Source organism: Pogoniulus pusillus, chromosome 29 (genome assembly GCF_015220805.1).
Source record: "Pogoniulus pusillus isolate bPogPus1 chromosome 29, bPogPus1.pri, whole genome shotgun sequence".
In the NCBI taxonomy this organism is placed as follows: domain Eukaryota; kingdom Metazoa; phylum Chordata; class Aves; order Piciformes; family Lybiidae; genus Pogoniulus; species Pogoniulus pusillus.
Window position 1 is genome coordinate 16,153,323 of NC_087292.1, and position 23,319 is coordinate 16,176,641.

At 57.8% G+C, this 23,319-nt stretch overlaps 3 protein-coding genes across 5 annotated transcripts in view; 1 reads left to right on the forward strand and 2 right to left on the reverse strand.

The window, feature by feature from the left end:
- Nucleotides 1-1,636: 1,636 nt before the first annotated feature.
- Nucleotides 1,637-3,069, forward strand: LOC135188102 (ammonium transporter Rh type B-like). The gene is given in 1 exon segment (XM_064167330.1): nt 1,637-3,069. A coding segment is annotated over 1 exon segment (1,392 nt). The 5' UTR covers nt 1,637-1,677.
- Nucleotides 3,070-9,373: 6,304 nt separating this feature from the next.
- Nucleotides 9,374-16,138, reverse strand: C29H20orf204 (chromosome 29 C20orf204 homolog). 2 transcript variants are annotated; one of them, XM_064167537.1, is made up of 5 exons: nt 16,083-16,138; nt 12,614-12,748; nt 11,842-11,904; nt 11,598-11,750; nt 9,374-10,517 (listed from the first exon to the last, which is right to left on the reverse strand). In XM_064167537.1, exons 1-5 carry the CDS (start codon nt 16,083-16,085, stop codon nt 10,356-10,358), a joined length of 516 nt encoding a protein of 171 aa, XP_064023607.1. In that variant the 5' UTR covers nt 16,086-16,138; the 3' UTR covers nt 9,374-10,355. The 2 variants fall into 2 exon arrangements, with proteins under 2 accessions (XP_064023607.1, XP_064023606.1); XM_064167536.1 differs by having other exon boundaries at nt 9,374-10,520.
- A 2,378-nt stretch (nt 16,139-18,516) lies between these two features.
- Nucleotides 18,517-23,319, reverse strand: part of PRPF6 (pre-mRNA processing factor 6) — a 31,184-nt gene continuing 26,381 nt past the window's right edge. For both annotated transcript variants that reach the window (XM_064167544.1, XM_064167545.1), the window contains exons 20-21: nt 21,137-21,263; nt 18,517-19,765 (exon numbers count right to left, since the gene is read on the reverse strand). In XM_064167544.1, the coding sequence (XP_064023614.1) occupies nt 19,613-19,765; nt 21,137-21,263 (280 nt within the window). In that variant the 3' untranslated portion in view covers nt 18,517-19,612. The remainder of the gene's footprint in view (nt 19,766-21,136; nt 21,264-23,319) is intronic.

Sequence of the window (23,319 nt, forward strand, 5' to 3'; positions counted from 1 at the left end):
CCTTCTTTTTCTTTTCTTTTTCTATTCTTTTTCTTATTTTTTTCTTCTTTATATTTCATTTCCTTTTTCGTTTTTCTTCTTTTACTTTTTCTTTTTTCTTTTTTCTTTTCTCTTTTTTTCTTATCTCTTTTTCTTTTTCCTTTTCTTTTTTCTTTTTTCTTATTTCTTTTCCTTTTTCTTTTTTCCTTTTATCCTTTTTTCCTTCTTTTTCTTTTCTTTCCTTTATTTTTTCCTTCTTTTTCCTTTTTTCTTTTTTCCTTATTTCTTTTTAATTTTTTCCCATCTTTTACTTTTTTTACCTTTTTTTCTTTTTCTTTTTTTCCTTCTTTGTATTTTCTTTTATCTTATTTTTGTTTCCTTTTTGTTTTCTTTCTTTTTTCCTTCTTTTAATTTCTTTTTTTTCCTCTTTTTTTTTCTCTTAAATTTTTTTTTTTTCCTTCCTGTCCCTTTTTATTTTTGTTCTCCTCCAGACATTTGCTGACAAAATGTCCCCCAGAGCAGCACCCCAGACACTTCAGGGAGCTGGGGGTGTGCAGCCTGCAGCAGAGGAGACTCAGAGCAGAGCTCATTGGTGTCTGCAGCTGCCTGCAGGGAGGCTGTAGCCAGGTGGGGTTGGGCTCTGCTGCCAGGCAGCCAGCAACAGAAGAAGGGGACACAGTCTGAAGTTGTGCCAGGGCAGGTTCAGGCTAGATATTAGAAGGAAGTTGTTGTCAGAGAGAGTGATTGGCATTGGAATGGGCTGCCCAGGGAGGTGGTGGAGTGGCTGTGCCTGGAGGTGTTGCAGCCAAGCCTGGCTGGGGCACTTAGTGCCATGGTGTGGTTGGTTGTGCAGGGCTGGGTGCTAGGCTGGGCTGGCTGAGCTTGGAGCTCTCTTCCAACCTGCCTGATCCTATGATTCTATGATCTCCAAAGAGGAGCACCACCAACCACCTCCTCATGCAACCTGTTCCAGTGTTCCACTACTAAAAACCTTGTTGCAGTCCTCCTTTTGGCCCCAAATTTGGGAGTTTTATGATGCTCTGCAAAATATCCTGAGTGGAACAAGCATCATCCTGCAGTGTGAGGGTGGTGGCAGTGCTGGAGCTGTCCCCAGGTGAGATGTGGCAGAGCCAGACTGAGAGTTGAGGTGGGGTCTGAACTCCCAGCATCACTCCAGGTAGAATCATGGGAACTTGGAATGCACTGGATGAGAAGGAACCTTCCAAGGTCATCCAGTCCAAGGTCCCTGCAGTTCAGCAGGGACATCTCCAACTAGATGAGGCTGCTGGGAGCTACATCACGCCTGGCCTTGAATATCTCCAGGAATGAGGCCTCCAGCACCTCCCTGGGTGGTGGAGGTGCCCACTGCAGGGTGGGGATGGGTTAAGTGGGGTGTGTCTCGTGGTACCTTCATCCCTGCCCTTGCCCCACAGCAGGTTTTTCTTGTTCCCCTTCAAAACCATAACCTCCCCCCCCACCCCGATGCCCACATCGGTGGTGGCCAAAGGAGCTCGTGGGTCATTTATGGGCGTTGTGTTTAAAGAAGGGAGGGGGAGAAACCTCCTCTTCTGGCACATAAAACTTTTATCTTCGGTTAAAAATTAACCCTGCCCATAAAACCCTCGATGTAGGAGCGAGCAGAGCTCACCCCGCCAGTGCTGCCAGGCTGCTGCCCAGGGTCCTGCTGCCCACCTCGGGATGGCCACGCACCCTCCTGCCCGCCCCCGCCGCCTCCTGCCGCTCTCCCTGGGGCTCTTCCAGGCTGCCCTGCTCCTCTTCTTCGCCCTCTTCATCACCTACGATGGGTCCCCGGCGCGGGTGGAGGACGCCGGCTCGGCGGCCGAGCAGCTCTACGGCACCTTCCCGCTCTTCCAGGACATCCAGGTGATGCTGGCGGTGGGGCTGGGGCTGCTGCTGACATTCCTGCCCCGCTACGGGCTCAGCGTCCTCACCCACAACTTCCTGCTGCTCAACTTCTCCACGCAGTGGGCGCTGGTGCTGCAGGGCTTGCTCCATCGCCTGCTCCGCGCCCAGAGCCACCTGCAGCTCCGCAGCCTCCTGGGCGCCGAGTTCGCTGCCGTCACAGTGCTCATCTCCGTGGGGGCTGTCCTCGGGAGGACCAGCCCCTGCCAGCTCCTCGTCGTGGCTGCCTGCGAGGTCCCTGCCTACCTTGCCAGCGAGTGGGTCGTTGCCACCCGTCTAGGGGTGCTGGACGTGGGGGGCACCATCACCATCCACGTCTTCTCCTGCTATTTTGGCCTCGGAGTGTCCAAGGCTCTGTTTGGGAGGGCGAGGCAGGTGCTGCACCCCAAGGAGACCCCAACCCCCAGCTCTGACCTCACCTCCCTGCTGGGGACACTCATCCTCTAGGTGTTCTGGCCCAGCTTCGTGGCCGTCCTCTGCCAACCAGGAGATGCCCAGCACCGTGCCATCCTGAACACCGTCCTGGCCATGAGTGCCAGTGCTGTGACCACTGTGGTGGCCTCCAGCCTGCTGGAAGAGGGCAGGCTCAGGCCTGGGCACCTGCAGAACGGCAGCCTGGCTGGTGGGGTGGCTGTTGGTGCGGTGGCAGACATGGACATGCCACCAGTGGCTGCCCTGGCCCTGGGCAGCCTCTCTGCCATAGTGTGTGTCCTGGGCTTCAGGTTCCTCACCCCACTCCTGGCAAGGAAGCTCACGCTGCAGGACCACTGTGGCATCCACAACCTTCATGGCTTGCCTGGCATCCTTGGTGCCATAGCCAGTGCCATTGTCATCCTGGTGGCACCCAAGGACACCTCCAGATCCCTCTTGTCTCAAGTGTCCCCTGCTGGGGTCAATGCCAGTGAGGCAGCAGTGGGACAGTGGGGTGAGCGTGGGGCAGGTGGGCAGGCGCTGTGCCAGGCAGCAGGACTGGCAGTGGCCATCGGTGGCTCACTGCTCTCTGGGCTGCTGACCGGTGCCATGCTCAGGCTGCCCTGCCTGGCACAGCCACCTGAGCAGCACTGTTTTGAGGACTCACTGAATTTTAGCATCCAAGGTCAGGCTGAGAGCCTAGAGCTGAGTGGCACCATGGAGGAAGGAGCCCTGGCTCTGAAGGAGCGAGTTTAGGCAGCAAGGAGGGCTGGGAGGAGGGCTATGGGTTTGGCTTCTGCTGCTTCTGGCACTGGCAGAGAGCAGAGGGCAGGAGGTGGTGGCTGTGCCCACTCACAGAATCACCCAGAGTCACAGGATTGCCTGGTTGGAAGAGATCATCAGCTCCAACCACGACCTAACATCTCCCTAAGCACAGCTCTTGGACCTCTCTCTACCTCGCATCTGTCTCCAGCAGCTGAGGATGCTGGCAGGGCTGAGGCACCACAGCGGCACAGATCCATCCTCCACTCCTGTGGCTACAACTCCTCTCCTCTGCCCTGGCCAGACCCAGGATCCCTCCATCCTCAGCAACAACTGGAGAAACAAACTCAGGGCAGTTCATTACCCATGGCTGACTCAGATGACCCCACCACAGGGCTCCAGCACCAGCCGAGTGGCATCACCCACAAGTGTCCATCTTGACTTTGATCCGGTGGCACCATGGTGCCCATTCCAGCCCTTGGTGGGTGTCATCACCCACAAGTGTCCATCCCATCCCTTGGTTCCATCTCCTGCTCCGGACTCACACAGAGTCAAACAAGTTGGAAGAGACCTCCAAGCTCATCCAGACCAACCTAGCACCCAGCTCTGGCCAATCAACCAGACCATGGCACTAAGTGCCTCATTCAGGCTTTGCTTGAACACTTCCAGGCACGGTGACTCCACCACCTCCCTGGGGTGGTGCCCATGCCCACAATGCACAGCATTCAGTTTACTGCCAGCTCTGGCCACAGCACCAAGCCAGGGATTCAGTCTCTGCTGCACAGAGAATGGAAGGGCAGCAGTGGGGTGAGGTGGGATGGGCTGAGCTGGCCCCAACAAAGGATCTGCTGAGGGTTTGCTGACCTGTGCTGTAGGGTCTGCTCTCCAGGATAGCCTCTCAAGGGAGGTGCCAGCTTTGCACCACCAGCGCAGCGCACAGCCACGAGGACACAGCCTCAGTGTGGCAAGAAGCCTTGGAGAGAGCTGGGCTGGAGGAAGAACCCACACCCCACAGCACCCTCATCCCACCCTGAAGCTGGGCAAGCTGTGCCAGCATCCCAGGATGCTGAGGGCCCCCAAGGAAGAGCAGCAACCCCCATCCCATCCCAGCCTGGGCACTGCGCCGCTTCCACCCCGCGGAGGACAAAGGCTGCGGTCCGCAGCTGGCATGTGGCAGAGCTGCGAGCGTGGGGCCGCATCCTGCCCGGGGAGCCAGGGCTGTGATTCACAGCCCCCCAGCACCCGTGAGTCACTGCTGCCCCACTGCCAGCAGTGCTCGAGGGGGGGTCGGAGCAACCAAACCCCCACCAAGTACAGGGAGCGGGGGGCTCTGGGTGCACGGTTGGGGGTCCCCAACGCTGAGCCGGGGCTGGGGCTGGATCCCCAGTGCCCGGCGTGGCCCCAGGCAGAGCAAGGCTGGGGAATTCACCCTCCAATAATCACAAACAGGCTCGGGGGGGGCGGGGGGGGGGGGGCGGGTGTGTTTGGTTAATTGTTAGAATAAAATATTGCAGAGCTGTGACAAAGGAATCCTGCCCCACAGCCACGCAGCCCCCTTCAGCCCCCCGCAGTGGGTCCCCTGGGGGCTGCAGGCTGAGCAGCAGGGCTGGGGGACATGGCACTGGGAGGCAGCTTGCTCCCCCCCCCAGCAGGATCAGAGCACACAGTGGTGGCAGGCAGCCTTGTCCCCACCAGCAGGACCAGAGGATACATTAGTGGGAGGCAGCCTTGTCCCCATCAGCCCCCAGCACATCTCTGGTGCCCCCCCAACTACTTTGCATGGCTGTGCCCCATGCCAAGACACTGGCTGGACCCATGGCATGGAGCAGGAGTAGAGTTTGGTTGGGTCCCCCATTGCTGCCAGCTCCTGCTGGGCATCGAGAGCCACCAGAGCCAGCAGGGGGCTAGGGAGCTGCAGTACCATCAGGCCTGGGTGGGCAGCATCCCAGTTCCTCCTGTGCCAAGGCCTGGCAGCTCCAACACCCAGCTCTGGAGTCAGCTCCTGCTGCAGCGAGGAGGGCTGGGGGCAGCAGGGGCTGCAGCCAGCACCTCAGGAAGCAGGCATGGAGAGGAATCATGCACACAGCCATACACACACCCAAATCACATCCACACACATGCACAGACACAGGCACAGACACACAGCCATGCACAGATGCACAGCCATGCACAGATACATGCAGACACACACCCCATGCACAGACATGTGCACAGACACACAGCCATGCACAGACACATGCACAGACACACAGCCATGCATAGATGCACAGCCATGCACAGATACATGCACATGCATAGACACACACACACACAGACACACTCCCATGCACACACACCCATGCGCAGACACACAGCCATGTACAGACACAGGCATAGACACACAGCCAGGCACAGACACGCAGCCATACACAGATATAGGCACAGACACACACCCCATGCACAGGCACATGCACACACAGCCATGCACAGACACATGCACACACAGCCGTGCACAGACACATGCACACACACCTGTGCACAGACACAGGCACACACACCCGTGCACAGACACATGCACAGACACACAGCCATGCACAGACACATGCACACACAGCCATGCACAGACACATGCACACACACCCGTGCACAGACACATGCACACACAGCCATGCACAGACACAGGCACACACAGCCATGCACAGACACATGCACACACAGCCATGCACAGACACAGGCACACACAGCCATGCACAGACACATGCACACACACCCGTGCACAGACACATGCACAGCCAGATGCACACGCAGCCCCGAGGCTGCAAACCTCTTGCTGGCACTGGAGCTGCTCTCCAGCATCCCCCAGTCCTTCCCAGCGAGGCTGCAGCCTCCCTCCCAGCAGCCTGCAGCACCCAGCAGGGGATCAGGCACTGAGGATGCAGGCAAGGAGAGAGAGCAGCGGGAGCTGGGCCAGGGCACACCCCGCCTCTCGGCTGGCATGTCCTGGCACAGGCACCCTGTGGCACAATCTGGTCGGCAGATGCTCCCAAGCACAGCAACGGGCCCGAGCCGTGGTGGGGGTCACAAAGTCACCACTGCACCAAAGGTCTCAAGCACCCAGCATGTCACTGCCTTCGGAGCGGCAGGACCCACCTGGGCCGTGGCACGGTGCCGTGCAGCCCCGTTCCTGGCCAGTCCCGTTCCCCGGAGCCACCGGCCGGCAGCTGGAGCTGGGCAGCGGTGCTGCTGGGTGTGCCACCCTCCGAAGCAGCCACTCTGCGAAGGCTGGAGCAGGGAAAAGATTCTCTAGAGCCGCCAGCGTTTCTCACACCCTAAATCTGGGCTTTCAGCAGCTTTATGATGCAGCAGGGAGAGGGGAAGAGAACAAAACACTGCTCTGCTCCCCCAGACGCAGACTGTGTGTGCCAGCGGCCCTAGAACTGCCTGCCAGGGGCGTGAGGAGCCAAGCAGGGGGGCTGTGAGGATGAGGACCCCCCTCAGGAAACCAGCCCGAGGGGCTGCTGGCTCCCCAGGATGGTGACAGTGCCTGGGCAGTTGTGCTTTAGAGGGACGGGGATGGTGCAAAGGAGAGAAAGGCATCTCCAGTACTGGCTCCATGGAAATGTGGCAGCCACCAACCTCTGGGCATGGCCCTTGAGCACAGCACCCTGGCACAGTCTCTGGGCACAACCCCTCGGTATGGTACACCAGGACAGTGGCCAGTTAGATCCCTGGGCATGGTAAGCAAGAACAGTCCCTGGACACGGTCTCCCCAACACAGTCCCTAGGTATGGTCCCCTGGCCAGGGTACCCCAGCGTGGTCCCTAGGTACAGTGCCCTGGGCATAGTACCCAGAACAGTCTCTGTGCATGATGCCTGGGCACAGTCGGGCAGCACAGTGCCCCAGCACCCTGGGAGCTGCTGATCCCTCCAAGCTCATTCCACAACCAGCTTGGGAAGCACCAGACTGGCCCTGGTAAGGAGCACCCATCCTTGTGCCCACGCCCACAGCCCCACGACCCCCACCTCCTACAGGGGCCCTGCTCTGACTGCAAAACAAGCAGGGAGAGGAGGAAGCTGTGGCTGTGCCGCTCACTTGGATGCAGCTGGCAAGGGCATCAGCCTTGGCACAGCATGGGAGGCAAGGGCACAACCCAGGAGCCTTCCTGTCCCACACCTCCCTTCACACCCTAGCAACCTCCCTGTACTCTTCACCCCACAGCATCCTCACCCTCCCCTGTGAGGACAGGCTGAGAGAGTTAGGGCTATTGAGCCTGGAGAAGGCTCCAGGGAGACTCCAGAGCAGCCTGAAGGAGCTCCAGGAGAGCTGGAGAGGAATTTTTTACAAGGGCTAGGAGTGACAGGGCGAGAGGGAATGGATTGAAGCTTGAGGAGAGCAGCTTTAGCCTGGAGATTAGGAAGAAATTCCTTGCAGCCAGGGCAGGGAGACACTGGCACAAGTTGCCCAGGGAGGTCGTGGCTGCAAGGTGGGAGCTGAGCAGCTGGGCACAGCAAGCAGTAAGGGAGAGGTGGGGGGGGGCACCACGGTGGCAGTGGCTTCTGGAGCCACATCAGAGCAGTTCCCCCCCCTCCCTGGAAGCAGGCAGGAGCTGCCTTCGAAGGAAATGCTCTCACTCCCATGTGCTGCACACTTGGGTTTGCCTCGCTGCTATTTTTACTTGACTTTTTCAGGGCCTGTTTCCTTTTTCCGGCTGTTTTTGCTGCGATTCCACCACGTCCTCCCCCCTCCCCCCCTCTTCCTTTTCTCTTTTCTTTTTCCCCCCTTTTCCCTCTCCTTTCCCTTCGTTCTTTCCTTCTTTTCCGTGCTCTCATTCCTGCCACCCCTCCAGCAGCGTTGTCTTCGCCCCGACGTTTCCCGGCACGAAAAGTCACCTCCAAACAGCTCCCCTCACCGTTAAAATGCCAAGCTGGCAGCAGCTGGGCACGACCTCGCCTTTGCCTTGCTGGGTTGAGATGCCCAAAGCTGCCATCCTGTGGTGTAGAAGACATCAGGTCCCATCAGGGCGTTGTGGTTGTCCCGGTCGTGCCGTGCCGCGGGTTCCCGCGGCACGGCACGACCGGGACAACCACAACGCCCTGATGCGACCCTCCCCACCGGTGCCCACATGGCACCAGCCTGTCCCATGCCATCCAGACAACACGCCCCAAGCACCCAGGACCCTGGTGAGACCCCACAAAAGCGGCACCTGCAGTCTGTACCCTCCCTGCTGCCACCCCTCCAAAGCAAGCTCCATCGACTCAAGGGGTTCATCCTGGTGTGCCCGGGGAAAGGAACATCTCCTATCCCTCCACTCCCAGCCCCAATTCCAAAGGCAAGGGGGTGGAGAAGAACCCCCAAGCATCCCTCAGCCTCCCATCCCTAAATCCCAGTTGCTTGAATCCCTGGAGAAACCCTCAGGGAATGGTGTCCCACCTCCATCCTCTCCGTGGCTCTTGGATTGAGGGGTGGGGGAGAGTTCCCCTTTGCAAGCAGCTTCCACTGCTCCAACCCAGCTGCTGCCTTACCGGGAGCTGAGAGGGTGGTCGAAGGGGGCTAGAGATGCTGTTTTGTGGCCATGGTCCAAGCTGGAGCAGTGGCCGTGGTCCAGGTGGCTTCGTGGTCCCCGCCGGTGGCACTCGGGGCTGAGGGCAGGCGTCCGGCTCCGCTCGGCAGCGCACTGCTGCCACCTGGTGGCCAACGCAGGCGTCCCCGAAGCCACGCAGCCTGCGCTGGCCGCGCTCAGTGCGGTCATAGAACCCTCCCGTCGGAGGGGACCTTTCGGATCATCTAGTCCAAGCCTTGTCCCAGCACTGCCAGGGCACCACAGCACCAGCACAGCCGTGGCCCTCAGCACCACAGCTCCAGGGCTTTGAAACCCTTCCAGGGACGGGGACTGCACCACTGCCCTGAGGACTCCACCATGGCACAGGCAGCCTGAGCCAGCCCTTGGCCACCCTCAAGGGGAAGAAATTGTTCCTCATGTCCAACCCAAATCTCCCCTGCTGCAACTTAAGGCCATTTCCTCTTGTCTTACCACTTGGACCTTGAGAGAAGAACCCAACTCCTACCTGGCTCCAGCCTCCTTTCAGGGAGCTGTAGAGCTCCAGAAGGTCTCCCCTCAGCCTCCTTTTCTCCAGGTTGAACACCCTCAGTTCCCTCAGCTGCTCTTCACAAGACTTGTGCTGCAGATGTGTGATGACACTGGCACTGTGCTCAGCACCTGCACCATGCTTGGACCCAGTGCCAAGCCCAGACCCTGCACCACACTGCCCCATCCACAGAACAACCACCCCTGGGTCACTGATGAAGCACCCAAAGGGATTCCATGGAAGAGGTTTTATTTCTGACTTCCCAGAGCCTATTTGGCACCCAAGGGAGGGAGCAGGGACCCTGGCTGGGGTGCTGGCAGAGCAGAGTGCTGGAAAGGCTGCTCCTCATCTCACCAAACCTCACATCCCTCCGTGCTCAGCTCACTAGGGAGGTTTTCAGGGCACTCACAGTGCCAAGCAGCTGGTCCCTATGTGGTGCTGCTCATCCCAGAGGCCAAGCCTAAGCCTTGACCCCCACAGCTGCCTGGGGTTTTGCTGCTCCTCTGCAGGCTCTGGTGCTCCCCAGGCTTCCTGGGCACCCAGTGCTGCACTCCAGTTGCCCATCCATCACAGGTGCCCAGCTGCCCGCAGGTCCCAGCAGTGCAACTGTGTCCACATGTCCCTCTCCAGAGCCCAGCCACCCTCAGAGCCTCATGGATGTGCAGGGGTCCCATTTCCAGCAGAGCCTCCCAAGCCATGCCCCCCCTGTGCCCTCTTTCTGCCCCATACAGCAACCGTTGTCCCCAGGAAAGCAGCAGGGCCCAGAGCTTCACACCAACCCAACACCTCACCTCCTTCCTTTGGCCCTTCCCTTTCTCCTCCCCCATGCTTCTGGTGTTCCAGCCCTCTGGAGCAGCCATCCCAGCCTGCCAGCTCCCACCACGTGTGATAGAACCTTAGAACAGTTCAGGTGGGAAAAGCCCTCTGAGCTCATCCAGTCCAACACCACCACGGCCACCAGACCACGTCCCCAAGTGCCACAGCCACAGGTTTCTTGAGCACCTCCACGCATGGTGACTCCACCACCACCTCCCTGGGCAGTCTGTTCCACTGCCAACTGAGACCAGTTCCCAGGTACTGCTTGAAACAGGAGGGCAGCTCCAACTTGGACACCCCCCAGTAGCAACTCCACACTGCCTTCGGGGTTGAGTTTCCCCCAGGGTTCCACAGAAGCCACCAGCCAAGGCAGCATGTCCCCATGGCAAGGGGTGGCCCTAGGAGCCCCAGGGGGCACTGTGGGGTGTGTGCAGGGCGTAGAGCTTCTCCCAGCAGGTCGTCAACCTCTCCACCTTCCTCCTGATCTCCCGCAGCTGCTTCCTCCTGTGGGCAGGTCTCCCGTGCCGGGGCTGTGCCAGGATGTGTGCTGGGCTCTGTGGCTGCTGGGCCAAAGGAGCAGAAAGGAGGATGTGTGCTGGGGAGCTCTGGTTTCTAACCCTACCAGAGAATGGTTTAGGCTGGAAGGAATCATTCAGTTCCAACCCCCCTGCCACAGGCAGGAACATCTCCCACTTAGACCTGGCTGCTCAAAGCTTCATCCAGTCTGGCCTCAAAAACCTCCAGGGAGGGGGCATCATCATGCAGAGGTTAGGTATAAGGACAAAAGCCACCACCCCAGCACCCAGGACGTGCCTGGGACATCACAGCCTGCATCCACAGGCTCTGTGTGGGCACAGCCGCAGGCTGGGGTGGCCAAACAGCCCATGGCCATGGTGAGGACCCGCTCTCAGGTCCCCAAGGGTCCCCAGAGTTCACCATCACCCCCTTAGGTTGGCAGCATGCACCCTCCAGCACGTCCACAGCTCAGGGAGATGGGCAGGTGAGGTCTGCAGGCAACTTTGTAGAGCAGCTGCACCTCCATCCCAGCCAGGACACCCCAGCAGGGTGATCCCCAGGAGGTTTCCCCAGGGATGGCAGGAGCACAACTCTGGACCCAGGCAGAGCTGCCCTGGGGTTTCCCCACGGGTTAATGAGTTGCTGGTGGCTGCTGTTGGGGATCCTCCCAGCTGGGGTTTCCCCGGGGACGCCTATAGAGCCCGGCCCAGCCCTTTGCAGGAGGAATCCCAGTTCCTGCCTACAAGCAGGCAGAGGTGAGAGCAGGACTGTGCCAGGCCACCCACCGGCTGAGCATCCCACCGGGAGGAGGCTCTGTGCTCCCATCAGCCACGGCCTCGTGGCACGAGTGGACAAACCCACTCAGGAACTGGTGGTAAACTTCCAGCAGCTTGTCCCACTCTGCCACAGCCACACTTCCACCACCTCGGGCCACTTTAAAGCTCACTGGGATGTGCCACCAGCATCCCCCAGCCACAAACCCAGCAGGCAGCTTCATGCCCCACGGGCGCAGCCTGGACACTCCTGAAGGGCACTCAGGAGAGTGGGAAACAGGGCAGGCTCTGCCCACAGCCTGCGTGCTGGGGAACTGGGAGGGCCTGGGGTGACTGGGAAGGGTCTCTCACCTTGCTGAACTTCCTGCAGTTCTGCCTGAGCACGAAGTCAGTGTTCCTGACCACCTTCCACAGCGCCAGCTCCTCGGGGCCACGCAGGGTGCCAGCCGCCACCTCCCGCAGGGACATGCTGATGTTGTAGATGGAGAGGAGGATCTTCTGGTCCTGGCGAGAAGCACAGGGCCCTGGCTGAGGACAAGGGCTCAAGGGCTGAGCCCACAGGAGGTGTCCCAGCCCCGGGCCCCTCGGTGCTCACCTTGTTTGAGCGACAGGCTGGCCCAGCCCTTCCGCTCCTGTCTGCTGAGCCACTCAGGGTCTTCTGGAGAAACGAAGCATGGAGAAGAGCAGACATCCCAAAAGGTCAGAGCTGCTCCCCACGTGGGGCAGGAACCCCCTCCTTGAAGCACAGCACTCTCCCCAGAAACGCCAGCAAAGAGGTCAGCTCAGAACCACAGAGCGGTTTGGATTGGGTGGGACTGGAAAGGTCATCCAGCTCCAGCCCTCTGATGGTTTGAAGAGTCCCAGGTCCCCCTTAAACAAAGCCGTAGGGACCTCTGTCCTGGGGCCCCTCAAACTCCCTGCCATGGCCAGGGACACCTCCCACCAGCCCAGGTTGCTCAAAGCCTCATCCAACCCGGCCTGGGACACCTCCAGGGAGAGGACATCCACAGGCTCCCCGGGCAACCTGTGCCAGTGTCTCCCCCACCCTCACTGTCAACCTCCAGTCTAAACCTGCCCTCCTCGCGTTTCAGTCCCTCCCCTCTTGCCCTGTCACTCCCAGTCCCCGTAAAAATTCCCTCTCCAGCTCTCCTGTAGCTCCTTCAGGCACTGACAGGCTGCTCTAAGGTCTCCCTGGAGCCTTCTCTTCTCCAGGAGACACACTCCAGCATCTCCACATCCCTCTTGTCCCAGGGGCTCCAGAACTGGATGTAGGTCCCTCACGTGGAGCTTCCCAGGCTTATCCATCCCTCAGCAGAGCTGCACCCCCAGAGCGGGGAGCGAGGACGCCAGGGGGTGCCCCCACTCACCAGGTTCTGGATCTCGTGGAAGATGACAGCGCGGTACTGCCGCAGGATCTTGGCGATGCTGCAGCGCCTGCCCCTGCTCAGCACAGCCACCAGCAGCAGCAGCAGCACAGCACAGCAGAGAGCCCGCGGGAGAATCTGCGGAGGGAAGAGCTCGGGGTCAGCCAGGGGGAAGCTGGGGATGAAGGGATGCTCCAGGCTCTGCCTTCAGCACCTCGCCACCAGCCCCTGGCAGACCTGTCCCTGAGGAGGCAGTGTGTGCAGGACAGTGCTCAGCTGTGTCCTCTCAGAGGGCATCCTCCTAGCAAAGCCCCTGAGATCCCTGCCCCAGCTTCAGCCCAGTGCAGGCAGCCCAAGAGCTCTCTTTGGTGCCAGTAGCTGGGTACTTTGCAGAACGAATCACCCAGAATCACAGAATGGAAGGGGCTGGAAGGCACCTCCAGCCCCTATCTGCTTGGCACAGGGTTGGGTCAGGGACCCTTGTAGGTCTGCAGGAGCTGTCTCTGAGCTCTCTGCCCCACCAGGGCTCCCAACAGTTCCCCAGCTTGAGGCATTTTAACCACCAAAACCGAAGAGGAGCAGGAAGAGACCTGCCCTGCCCTGCCCTGCCCTGAGGGCTGGAGGCAGGGAGCTGCTTTCCCACCAGCAAACCCCCACAGGATCCCAGAACTGCCAAAAGACCTTCAAGATCAATCACCAGCCTGATGCTCACAGCTCCTGGACTAAACCACATCCCTCAGAGCCACCTCTGCACCACTCCTAAAACCCTCCAGGTATTTACTTCCAGTGCTTGAGAACCTTTTCAGCAAGGTAATGCTTCCCTAATAGCCAACCTAAACCTGCCGTGGTGCAACCCGAGGCTGTGTGCTCCTGCTCTGTCCCTTGTTACTCGAGGTGAATGGTTTCGGGCACCCTCACAAGGATGCTCTCTCCTGCTGCACAGGCGCCCTCAGGCAGCGTTTTCCAGCTCCTCCTCAGCCCTGGCTCATCCCCGGCCCAGATGCCCTCATGCAAGAGCCAGAATGAAGCAGCACAAGCTCCTGCTCCCGCCAGCACATCCCAGCTGCCTCCCAGCCTCCTGGCTCCCAGCCTTCCCAGCAGCCCTGAGCCGGCCCCGGCAGTGCGGGGAAACCCAAGAGCTGACATCTGAGCTGCGGGACAGCGCAGGGAGGGGGCGGATGGACCCTCCGGCAGCCCTGGCAGTTTGGAGAGCCAACGCAACCTCAGATGACCTGGGACGTTTGAGCAGCCCCGGAGGAGTGGGGTGACACAGGCACAGCATCTGCCGGGGAAGGAGCTCTCCAGGTCTCTGCACTGCCGAGCACCTCTGGCGCTGGGGCCCCATCTCCCATTTGCAGGAGCAGCTCCTTAAAACCCTCCCCCTCCAACCTCCCACCCCCGTCCCAGGTGTCAGGTCTGGGCAGGCAGAAAGCAGCTCAGCACCTTCCAAATATGCAGCCCCTGCGCTGCAGCCAAAGCCTGAGCAAGGAGAAAGGTGCAGGCAGCTCTGCCTGCTGCCAGCATCTGCCTGCTGCCAGCATCTGCCTGCCCCGACCCCCAGCTCACATCTCAGAGAGTTTGCTTTTGTCCTAGTCAGGTCTGGCTCTTGGGCTTGGACTTCTGCTTGGAGAAGCCAGAAGGAAGAAGTTCCCTGGATGAAGTCCAAGCCCAGGCAGCCACAACCACCCCACGTTTCTGTGTGAAGCAGGAGGGTTTGCCTGTAACACCTGCACCTGCTCTGTGCTCCCCCACTTGGGCTGCTCTCATCTCCAAGAGGATGAGGAAACCTTTTCCCACTTCCTGCAGCTCAGCAGGAGCCATGGGAGCTTAACACACAAAAAACCACCTCCAAAGCACCCACAGATACAGGGATGGCCTTGGAGCAGCAGCATGTGTGAGGAGATGAGTAAATCCATGAGCAACCAGCACAAAGCCGACCGGGCTCTTCAGCTCCACTCATCACCAGCACTGAGCCCTGTCCCAGCACTGGGAATTGCAGGGAAGAGCCTCCCCACGCTGCTGGCTTTGCTCTCTGTAACCCCACAGAGAGATCTCATCCCAGAGGGGGTTCAGCAGGGAGCAGAGGGTCTGGCCCTCAGGGGCGCTGCAGGAGAGGGCTGCTTCCACGAGGACACCCTGGCCAAAGTCTAAGGGTTGTTCTCAGGAAGCCTCCTCCACTGGGAAGACATGAAACTGGGAATGACTTCCCTGAAGTGGCTTATTAAACGACTGAGACCAAATTCCAGGAGAGAGCAGCCCAGTCAGAGCATTCCCAGGCAGCCAGCGTGGCACAGTGCTCCCTCAGCAAGGGAGGGAGCGCAGCCTGCAGCCACAGAGGCTCAGAGAGCAGCTGGGACAGCAGCTCAGAGGGTCCAGGGACTGCTTCCCACCACCCCCACGGAGAGTAAAGCAGCAGCAGCGACAAATAAAGGGATATGGGGAGCAGATGAAGCAGGCAAATCCCAGTCCCGACCACTGCTTCCCACCCTTGAGAGTGGAGGACCAAGAATTCAGCAGCTGATTTGGGGTTTTTTCTTCAGGCCCTGCTCCCATCCCTGCAGCAGGAAGCTCCAGCTCTGGTCCCTTGCCGTGGGAGGGCTGGAGGGAAGCAGCAGCCGGAGGAGCGTGGGTGCAGCACAGTCCCAGCCTGCTCCACCTGCCAGGAGAAGCTAATCTCTTCCTCGGCTCTAATCCTCCAGCAAACAGCAGCAGATAAGGGAAATCACCATTATTGATAGGGCAGCTTCTGGTGGCACTCAGGCTGGCCCCAGCCACCCAGAGGCAATGCCAGCAGCCTGCCTGAGAGCCTCAGCAGGGTGCCCAGGTCCTTCCAGCCAGGCAGACCCTATCACAAACACCCTCCTAGCCAAAGGGACCCTGCCACCAGCCCCAGCACCTGCTGCAGCCCTGGGCAGGAAGAGACTCTCCACATGGGAACCAGTCAGGTTCAGATCACATCCCAGCCAAGACCAAGTCCCATCCCAACCAGGTCCAAGCCCTGTTCTGGTCAGGTCTAAGTCCCATCCTATTCCATCTCATCAGTCTGGTCCCTCCAGACCATCCCTCCCAGCCAGACCAGAGCCCCTTTCCCACTGACCCTCAGCTCCATCCCATCGTGACCTCCCCTGACTCGTCCCAGCCACTCCAAGCCCTTTCCAGTCCAGACTGGCCTCGTCTGGACCTGTCCAAGTTCCACTCCCCGCCGGAGCAGCAGCACCTTCCCGGGTGGACCAGTGCCTCTCCCGACCGATCCAAACCCCATCCCAGCCGCAGCCCGACAGTCCCCAGCCCCATCCCAGTTGCTGCTGGTCCCACCCGGCCGGACCGACCCCATCTCGGTGGGACTGGGGGCTCCGGTCCAGCCTCCTCCGCTCCTTACCCAGCACGGAGGGGTACCAGGGAGCGGGGGAGGGGTCGCTTCTAAAAGCCCAAGGCCCGGTGGGGGAAGGGGCCGCGATCCTTCTGCACTCACCATGGAGCCCGGCGGGAGCTGGGGGCCGCCGGCGCGGACCCTGCGGCGGCTCCCGGGGAGCCTGGCCCCGGCCCCTTGGCCGCGTCCCGCTGCGCCGGGGCCCGCGGTTTGAACTTGGCTCCACGGTGGGAGGGGACGGGCGGTTGGGAGGGTGGGGGAGAAAACGAGACGGGACACGGCGGCCACACCGCCGCCAGCCCAGCCCCGGCCCCCGGCATCGCCTCCCGGGCAAGGCCACCCCCCCCGGCGGAGGCACGGCGGGGACCGGGGCTCAGGCATGCGGCGGAGGGCAGGGTCCTGCTCTCGGGGAGCAGCTGCCGATGGAGGGCGGGGGTAGGAGAAGCTCCACCTGCCCTGCAGAGCTCAGCAGAGGCAGGACCCCAAAGTCTTAGAGCTCGGTGGGGGTTGGAAGGGACCTCTGGAGATCATCCAGGCCGACCCCACCCCCCCCCGCTAGAGCAGGGCACCCACAGCAGCTTGCCCGGCAGCACATTGGAGTCTCTCCAGAGGAGACTTCACAACCCCGCTGGGCAGCCTGCTCCAAGGGTTCTTAACCTACCTGGAGATCCAAAGGGATGCAGGACGCGAGGAGGCAGAGCAGGACAGGACCTGCATTTCATGGTGCAAAGGTGTGGTGGAGCCCAGGGGCACAGAGCAGCCCAAGGTTTGGGTTGCTGTTGTGTTTGTGGAGGTGCTTATCACCTCAGATTCAGGGTCACAGAACTGTTTTGGTTGGAAGAGCTCAAGGTCATCAAGTCCAACCCTTAGCCCAGCAAAGCCAAGGCCAGCAGTAAAGCATATCCCCCAGCACCACAACTGCACACCCTCTGTGAGAGAAACAACTGCCCTTGGGAGGACTCCCAAAACACCCCCAGCCATGGTTGGTGTCCCCATGCTCTCAGTCAGAGCCCTCTCCTGTGTCCCCTCCCAAGTCTTGCACAGGAACATCAACACCAGCAACCAGCCTGGGCACAGAAAACTGCCCCAACTCCTCCACTGCAGCTGCCCCACCTCCCCCATTGCAGCTGCCCCCAACTCCCCCACTGCAGCTGCCCCCAACTCCCCCACTGCAGCTGCCCCCAACTCCCCCAGTGCAGCTGCCCCCAACTCCCCCAGTGCAGCTGCCCCCAACTCCCCCAGTGCAGCTGCCCCCAACTCCTCCATTGCAGCTGCCCCCAACTCCCCCATTGCAGCTGCTGTTGTACAAGCTGCAGAGGGAAAAAAACCCAACGATCTGACAGCAGTGAGGCTCTGCTGAGGAGCTAAGTGTGGGTGTTTGAGAGAGAGATAAAGCAAATGGTTGACTAACTCAGCTCTCCTCAGCCTGGCCAGAGCCTTCCTCCAAGCCAAGTGGGAACCACAACCTACACAGCAACATACTGCTAGAGACAGGCTCAGAGCTTGGCTATTGAGCTATAGTTAGTCTGCAAGTGCCACAATGAGAAACCATCCCTAAACCATCTCTTTTCTCACCACCCACAAGGAGCAACTCTCCTCCAGCAAGTCCTTCCTGTGCAGTTTCTCCATTCCAAGGCTCTTTCCTAGCAAATCCTCAAGGGATGTGATGCTGCCTCCTGAGCACAAGGCAGGAGAAGTGCCCAGATCCTGCTCAGTTGGTGCACACCCAGGATCTGGCTCAAGTGAGATGCTCCAACACACACTGGGGTTCTCTCTGGTGAGAGAAGCTGGTTCCAACTGCCCTTCCCACCTCAGCTCTACAGCCACTGAGTGAGAGCAGAGGGATCTGTGGCCCAGCTTGCCCAAGCACATCACTACACCAAGTGCTGCAGGCACCAGAAAGCCACATTCCCTTACCAGAGGAGCTCAACAGTCCCCATGTCCTCACATCATACAGGAGTAGAACCCAAGTGAGAGGCACAAGAGGCTGAAAAGGATTGAAAGCTATTTTTGAACCTTTTATGTCCTCCTGCAACTTCTGACTCAGTCTTGACACCCTCGCCCAGCTGTGTTCCCTTCCCACACATCTACCTCCTCCCTTCCACCAGAGAGATGTCTCCATCCTCCTCCTCCTCAAACTCCCCTCCCCTGTTCATGAGCTTAAACAGAGGAAGGTGCCAGTGCTGGCACAAAATCCTCAAGGCAGTCTCTCTGCTCCCAGCAGCTCTCACTCACCTTTGGAAAACTACAGTTCCATGGGACAGCCCCTCCAGAGGGAACGTGCAGCTTCACACCCCTTCACCAGCTAGCCAAGAGAAAGCACAAGAGCTTCTGTTACAAATCCAAACCACCACGGGGCCTTGCTTCAAAGTGCTTCAGTGCTCCAAGGTTTCTCAACCTCTTTTGGCACCAAGCTGGAGCCCAACGTAACCACCGCTGCCAGCCACGTTCCCAGAGTGGTGGCAGCCTGATAAGCTCAAAGGTTTCTGCTATCAAGACCCCACTCTTCCCACTCAGAGTCAGAAGAAAATGAAAGGAAACAAACAAAACTCCAGTTGTATTTTACACATGTTGTCCAAATAGGTGATTGGGAGTCTTCTCCTCCAACTCAACACATCACAGAATGCACATAAAGACACTGGACACTTCTGTTATAGCCTAGTGACAGCTTCTTCACTCAGTGTTCTCTACAAAGTCAGGTTTGGAAGGTCAAAATAACACAGATCACAAATGGAGAAGATTGAAGACAGCTTAAGAGAGTCCCAAACACAAAGATTTTGTTTCCTCCACCTGAACTTGAGGAGTCAGCCCAAATATCCCAAGGGAAGGCAGCTGCCTACTGCACAGCCTCTCAGTGACTCCAAGGAAAAGCTGCTCCTTCAGAAGGGCTTTCAGGGACTGTTGGGTTTTGCTTTGTCACCATAAAAGGCCAGTGTGCTTCATCAAACCAGACACCTAAAAGACTAAGGTGATGCTATGTACATTAAAAAAGTTGAGGAGGTGTCTAAAAATAGGCTCTTGAGTTTCACATCATGCTCCACCTGCTCAGCTTTGAGGGACACTTCATGTTGTGCTGCAGCTTGAGCAGAGGAGACTAAGCTAAGCCAGGCTGGGGGCACAAAACTAAACCAGAGAGGGGCCAGCCCAGCTCCTCCCCATGGCTGCTGGTTCTCCCCCATCAGAGCTCCACTTGCTTCATTCCAGGATACCCAAACAGCACCAAACCAGCTCTGCTCAGACAGAACCAGCATCTGAAGGGTCAAACAGGATGGGGACTGCACAAAGTGTGACAGAAACTCATGCTGGGGAGAAGCTGCCAGGTCAGAATCCATCTATCACTAATCAAAGCTGGTATTTAGAGGGGGAGCCTCACAGAACCACTCATCTCTCCTCCATGACACCAGCAGCAACGTTCACACCAGCTGCAGAAGCTGCTGACTGAGCTGTGTGAGCCCAAAGCACTGTGTCTGGGGAAAGAAGGAACAGAGAAGGAAGCAGCTTCTCTTTTGAGGAGCAAAATCTTTCCTATCATCACCACCGATCTCCCATCCAAGAGCTGTGTAGGTGGCACTGCAAGCAGGGAAGCAGACAAGTCCTACAGGGATGATTGCAGCAGCTGAAGCCAGCAGGCTCTAGAAGGTGTTTTTAAGCTTGGCTGCCACCAGCACAAGGATCTCCCCAATCTTCTTCTGCCAGTTCTGTATGTCCTTGGAGACATCACACCAGAGCTCCCCATGGCGAGGTTCGGCGTTCTCACAGCGCTTCCTCACCTCCTCTTGTTGCTCCTGCAAGGGAGAGAGTGAGAGAGGACACCTTGCAAGCCTCTCTTAACACCCTGGTTTGTTCCAGCACAGAGTGAAAAACGTAAGACAGGCACTGAAGTCCTGGAGTGTGTCCAGAGAAGAGAAATGAGGCTGGTGAGGGGGCTGGAAGGCATCTTGTACAAGGAGCAGATGAAGGAGCTGGGGTTGTTTATTCTGGAGAGGAGAAGGCTGAGGGGAGCCTTCAGTGCTCTCCACAACTCCCTGAAAGGAGGCTGGAGTGAGGCTGGTGTGGGTCTCTTCCACTAAGTAACCAACTAGTGATAGGACGAGAGGAAATGAGCTGAGCCTGGGAAGGCTTAGGTTGGGTGTTAGGAAAATCTTTCCTGCAGGAGTGGTCAGGCATTGGAACAGGCTGCCCAGGGAGGTGCTGGAATCACCATGCCTGGAGGTGTTCAAGAAATGTCTGGGCATGGCACTTGGGGACATGGTTTGATGGCCACAGTGGTCTTAGGTTGATGGTTGGACTCAATGATCAGAGAATGGTTTGGTATGGAAGGGCCCTCCAAAGGTCATCCAGTCCAACCCCCCTGCAGTCAGCAGGGACAACCTCCACCAGCAAAGGCTGCTCAGAGCCTTGTCCAGCCTCACCTTGAGTAGCTCCAGGGATGGAGCCTTTCCCAGGCTTAACGATTCTGTGAAATTTAACCATTCCTTTCCCAATTCAAACCCTCTGCCAAAGCTTATGAGGGGGTTGCTTTGGATTTTTAGAGGCTGGAAAAGAAACCTGAGCCAAAACTCCAGAGGCAGCAGCTTTCCTGCCCTGCTGAACAAAGTGGCTGAATCAATTGGGCAAGTTCTGGTTCCAGCAGAGCAACTGCACCAGAAACTTCCTTTGCATTACCACCTGCATGAGGTCTGTCCAGAGAGAGGTCTCTCTGAAGTCAGAAGATAAAACACTCCTATCATTTCAGTCCTATCAGGCAGTAAAAACTGCCATGAGAGATAAGAACAGGCTGTTCCTCTGGCTGTGCTCATGTGCAACCTGTACTTGACACTTGTGAAGGCACAGGACGAGTTACACAAAGCCAGCACCGTGGTTACAGGAAGATCTCCTAGGCCAGAGCTTGTGTTTTACAGGGGAGATTGATTTCAGACATTCTTGCACGAGCTAGCATGACTGTGGACAGCAAAGCAGCCTGAAAGACAGCTCAGCTACTGCCAGACTCGTTTCAAATCCAACACACAGGCCTGTTCATGCTGGTTCATGCTCAGGATAACCACAGCCTCATCTCTGAGCCACACCGACAGCGTGCTCAGTGCTGCCGCAACCTCCACGACTTCAGCCAGGGATCCCTGCTGCTCTCCCCTGCTCCCCTCTCCCCAGGCACTCACCTCTGTGCCATGCTGGAGCTCAAACTTGTAGAAGAAAGCCCAGGCATCCCCCAGGTCAGAGTCTATCTTCACTGTTCGGTGGAACCACTCTCGGGCCTTGGTTATTTTACGCTCGCTCCAGAAGAGCCTGCGGAGAAAAGCAGAAGTGGGTCAGACCCAGCTCCTCCCTACAGCAAGAAGCTACCCAGCAACCACTCCAGCCTGGAGGCTCCACAGGGCCTCAAGAAGGGAACAGCAGATTTTGTGAGCATCTGCTGACTCTTCTTCCCCTGAGAAGGGAAGAGAGATGATAAGGCCAAAAAGAATAACCCAGGGGAAGAAAGACACTCTTGAGAAGGGAAGTTACTACTGAGCCCAACCTTGGAACCCCTGAGCCCAACCTTGGACCCTCTGAGCCCAACCTTGGAACCCCTGAGCCCAACCTTGGAACCCCTGAGCCCAACCTTGGACCCTCTGAACCCAACCTTGGAACCCCTGAGCCCAGTCTTGGACCTCTTGAGCCCAATCTTTGCTACTCAATTCCTTAGCTGGGCTGTTCCAGAGTTGCTGCAGACAGACAGGATGAGATGCCTACATCTACTTCCTCTCCTCCAATTTCTTCATTTTCTCCCTTCCCCTTCCCCCAATGTTGTGATTTTTCAAGTGGGTTTTAGCACCTAATAACTAAGCAACTTCTAAAGCCTGAAAAACACCCAACTATCACAGCTCCTGGAGCTGTGGCTGTGTGCACTCACACATTCCCACCCCTGAAGACTACCCTAGAGGGGCAGATCCACCTCCTCAGCCCCACTGGGCCAGGAAAGGTGAGCAGAAAGCTTCCCCACTCACCCAGCCCATCCCAGCCATTGCAGAAAGGAACTTGCAAATCCTGAAATCTCTTCCCAGTAATTAACAGGCTGAGTCAATATCCTCTTGGTTTCATTTCTCTGCACTCAGGAGTTCACCTGAGCTAGGAAGGTCTTTATCAACTCAACCAGCCAGGCCTCATAAAGAGCTTAGCCAGCCATAAAGTTATACAGCTTATGTGATTGTTTTGAAGCCCATAATACTCTTGATTGTTCCCTGTTAAATAAACTGTGAGTGAAAAGAAGGATGACAGCAGAGGCTCAGCACCTGCAGGCAGTGACCATCTGCAGTGGCCAACACCTTCAACAAAAACTCTTCAGATGTGTGACACTCTTGGTGGTGTTGGATCCAGAGGCAAGGTGGGGATGGGAGGTGGAAGCTGTTTGCCTTGGGATTAGCTTGCTAAACTTTGGAGGCTGCAGCAGGAGGGGCTTGGAAGCAGTTTGCATGCAGCAGAAGTTAACATTTTTCTCCCTTGCTGAACAAGTCAGCTGTCAGGAGCTGGCAGGACCCAGCAGTGCAGCAACTGGAGTGTAGCCTACAGTTTGCTTTGGCTTGTTGTGAAAGAACTGGGCAATGTCTGGGCAGAAATAAAAAGGCTTCCTGTGTTAACCTCTTCTGCTGTTCACAGAGGAAGAAGAGTGAGTTGCTTCCAGCCACAATTGCTGCAGAGCTGCTCACACACCAGAGCAGAATGGATATGGTGTGAGTCAGATCTGATAGTGGCTTTTCCTCATGGGAAGCCTCATGGCTGCATCAAGACAAGAAGATAATTCCTAGTGGATTTATCTTCCAGTTGCAGTCCAGTATGACTGGGAGTCTGCATCCCAGGAAAAGCCACAGCTGAAGACATCTGACAGGGCTGAAATTCAGCACAGAGCCTGGCTCAGGATTAACAGAAGATCTGACAGGATCTAGGATGAAGAATCCACAGTCAGAGACTGAAAACTACCCAGCAAGAATCGGCCTTGGTTTCATAAACACTTCAAATCCACCCTACCAAAGTTCACTAAGCCTCAGAGCACACTGAATGCCCCTCTGGGGGACACGAAGATTTGCAGAGTGCCAGCACTCAGCACTGGAAAAGAGCTCAGTGTGAATGTGTTGCTGTCTGTGCTGCAGAGCCCCAGCCCCCCCCCAGAAAGAGCTTGAGGGCAGGTTGGTATCTCCAGCTATGGAGCAAGGGAGAGCTCTGCCCAGCTAGCAGCAGACAGCTGGAGAGCAGCTCCTTCTCTTGAGGCTCACTGAGCTGCAGCAGCCAGGATCACACAGTCCAGCTCCACACAGGGTTTCATCACTGGAAGCAGCACACAGAGAGAGGATATTTTGACTACACC

Bases quoted from the DNA above. Each gene is read 5' to 3' on its own strand.
- C29H20orf204 (XM_064167536.1), bottom strand. The intron at 11,905-12,613 runs GTGAGTGGGGGC...TCGTTTCTCCAG, and splicing joins TCCACGAGATCCAGAACCTG to AAGACCCTGAGTGGCTCAGC. The intron at 11,751-11,841 runs GTGAGCACCGAG...GCTTCTCGCCAG, and splicing joins CAGCCTGTCGCTCAAACAAG to GACCAGAAGATCCTCCTCTC.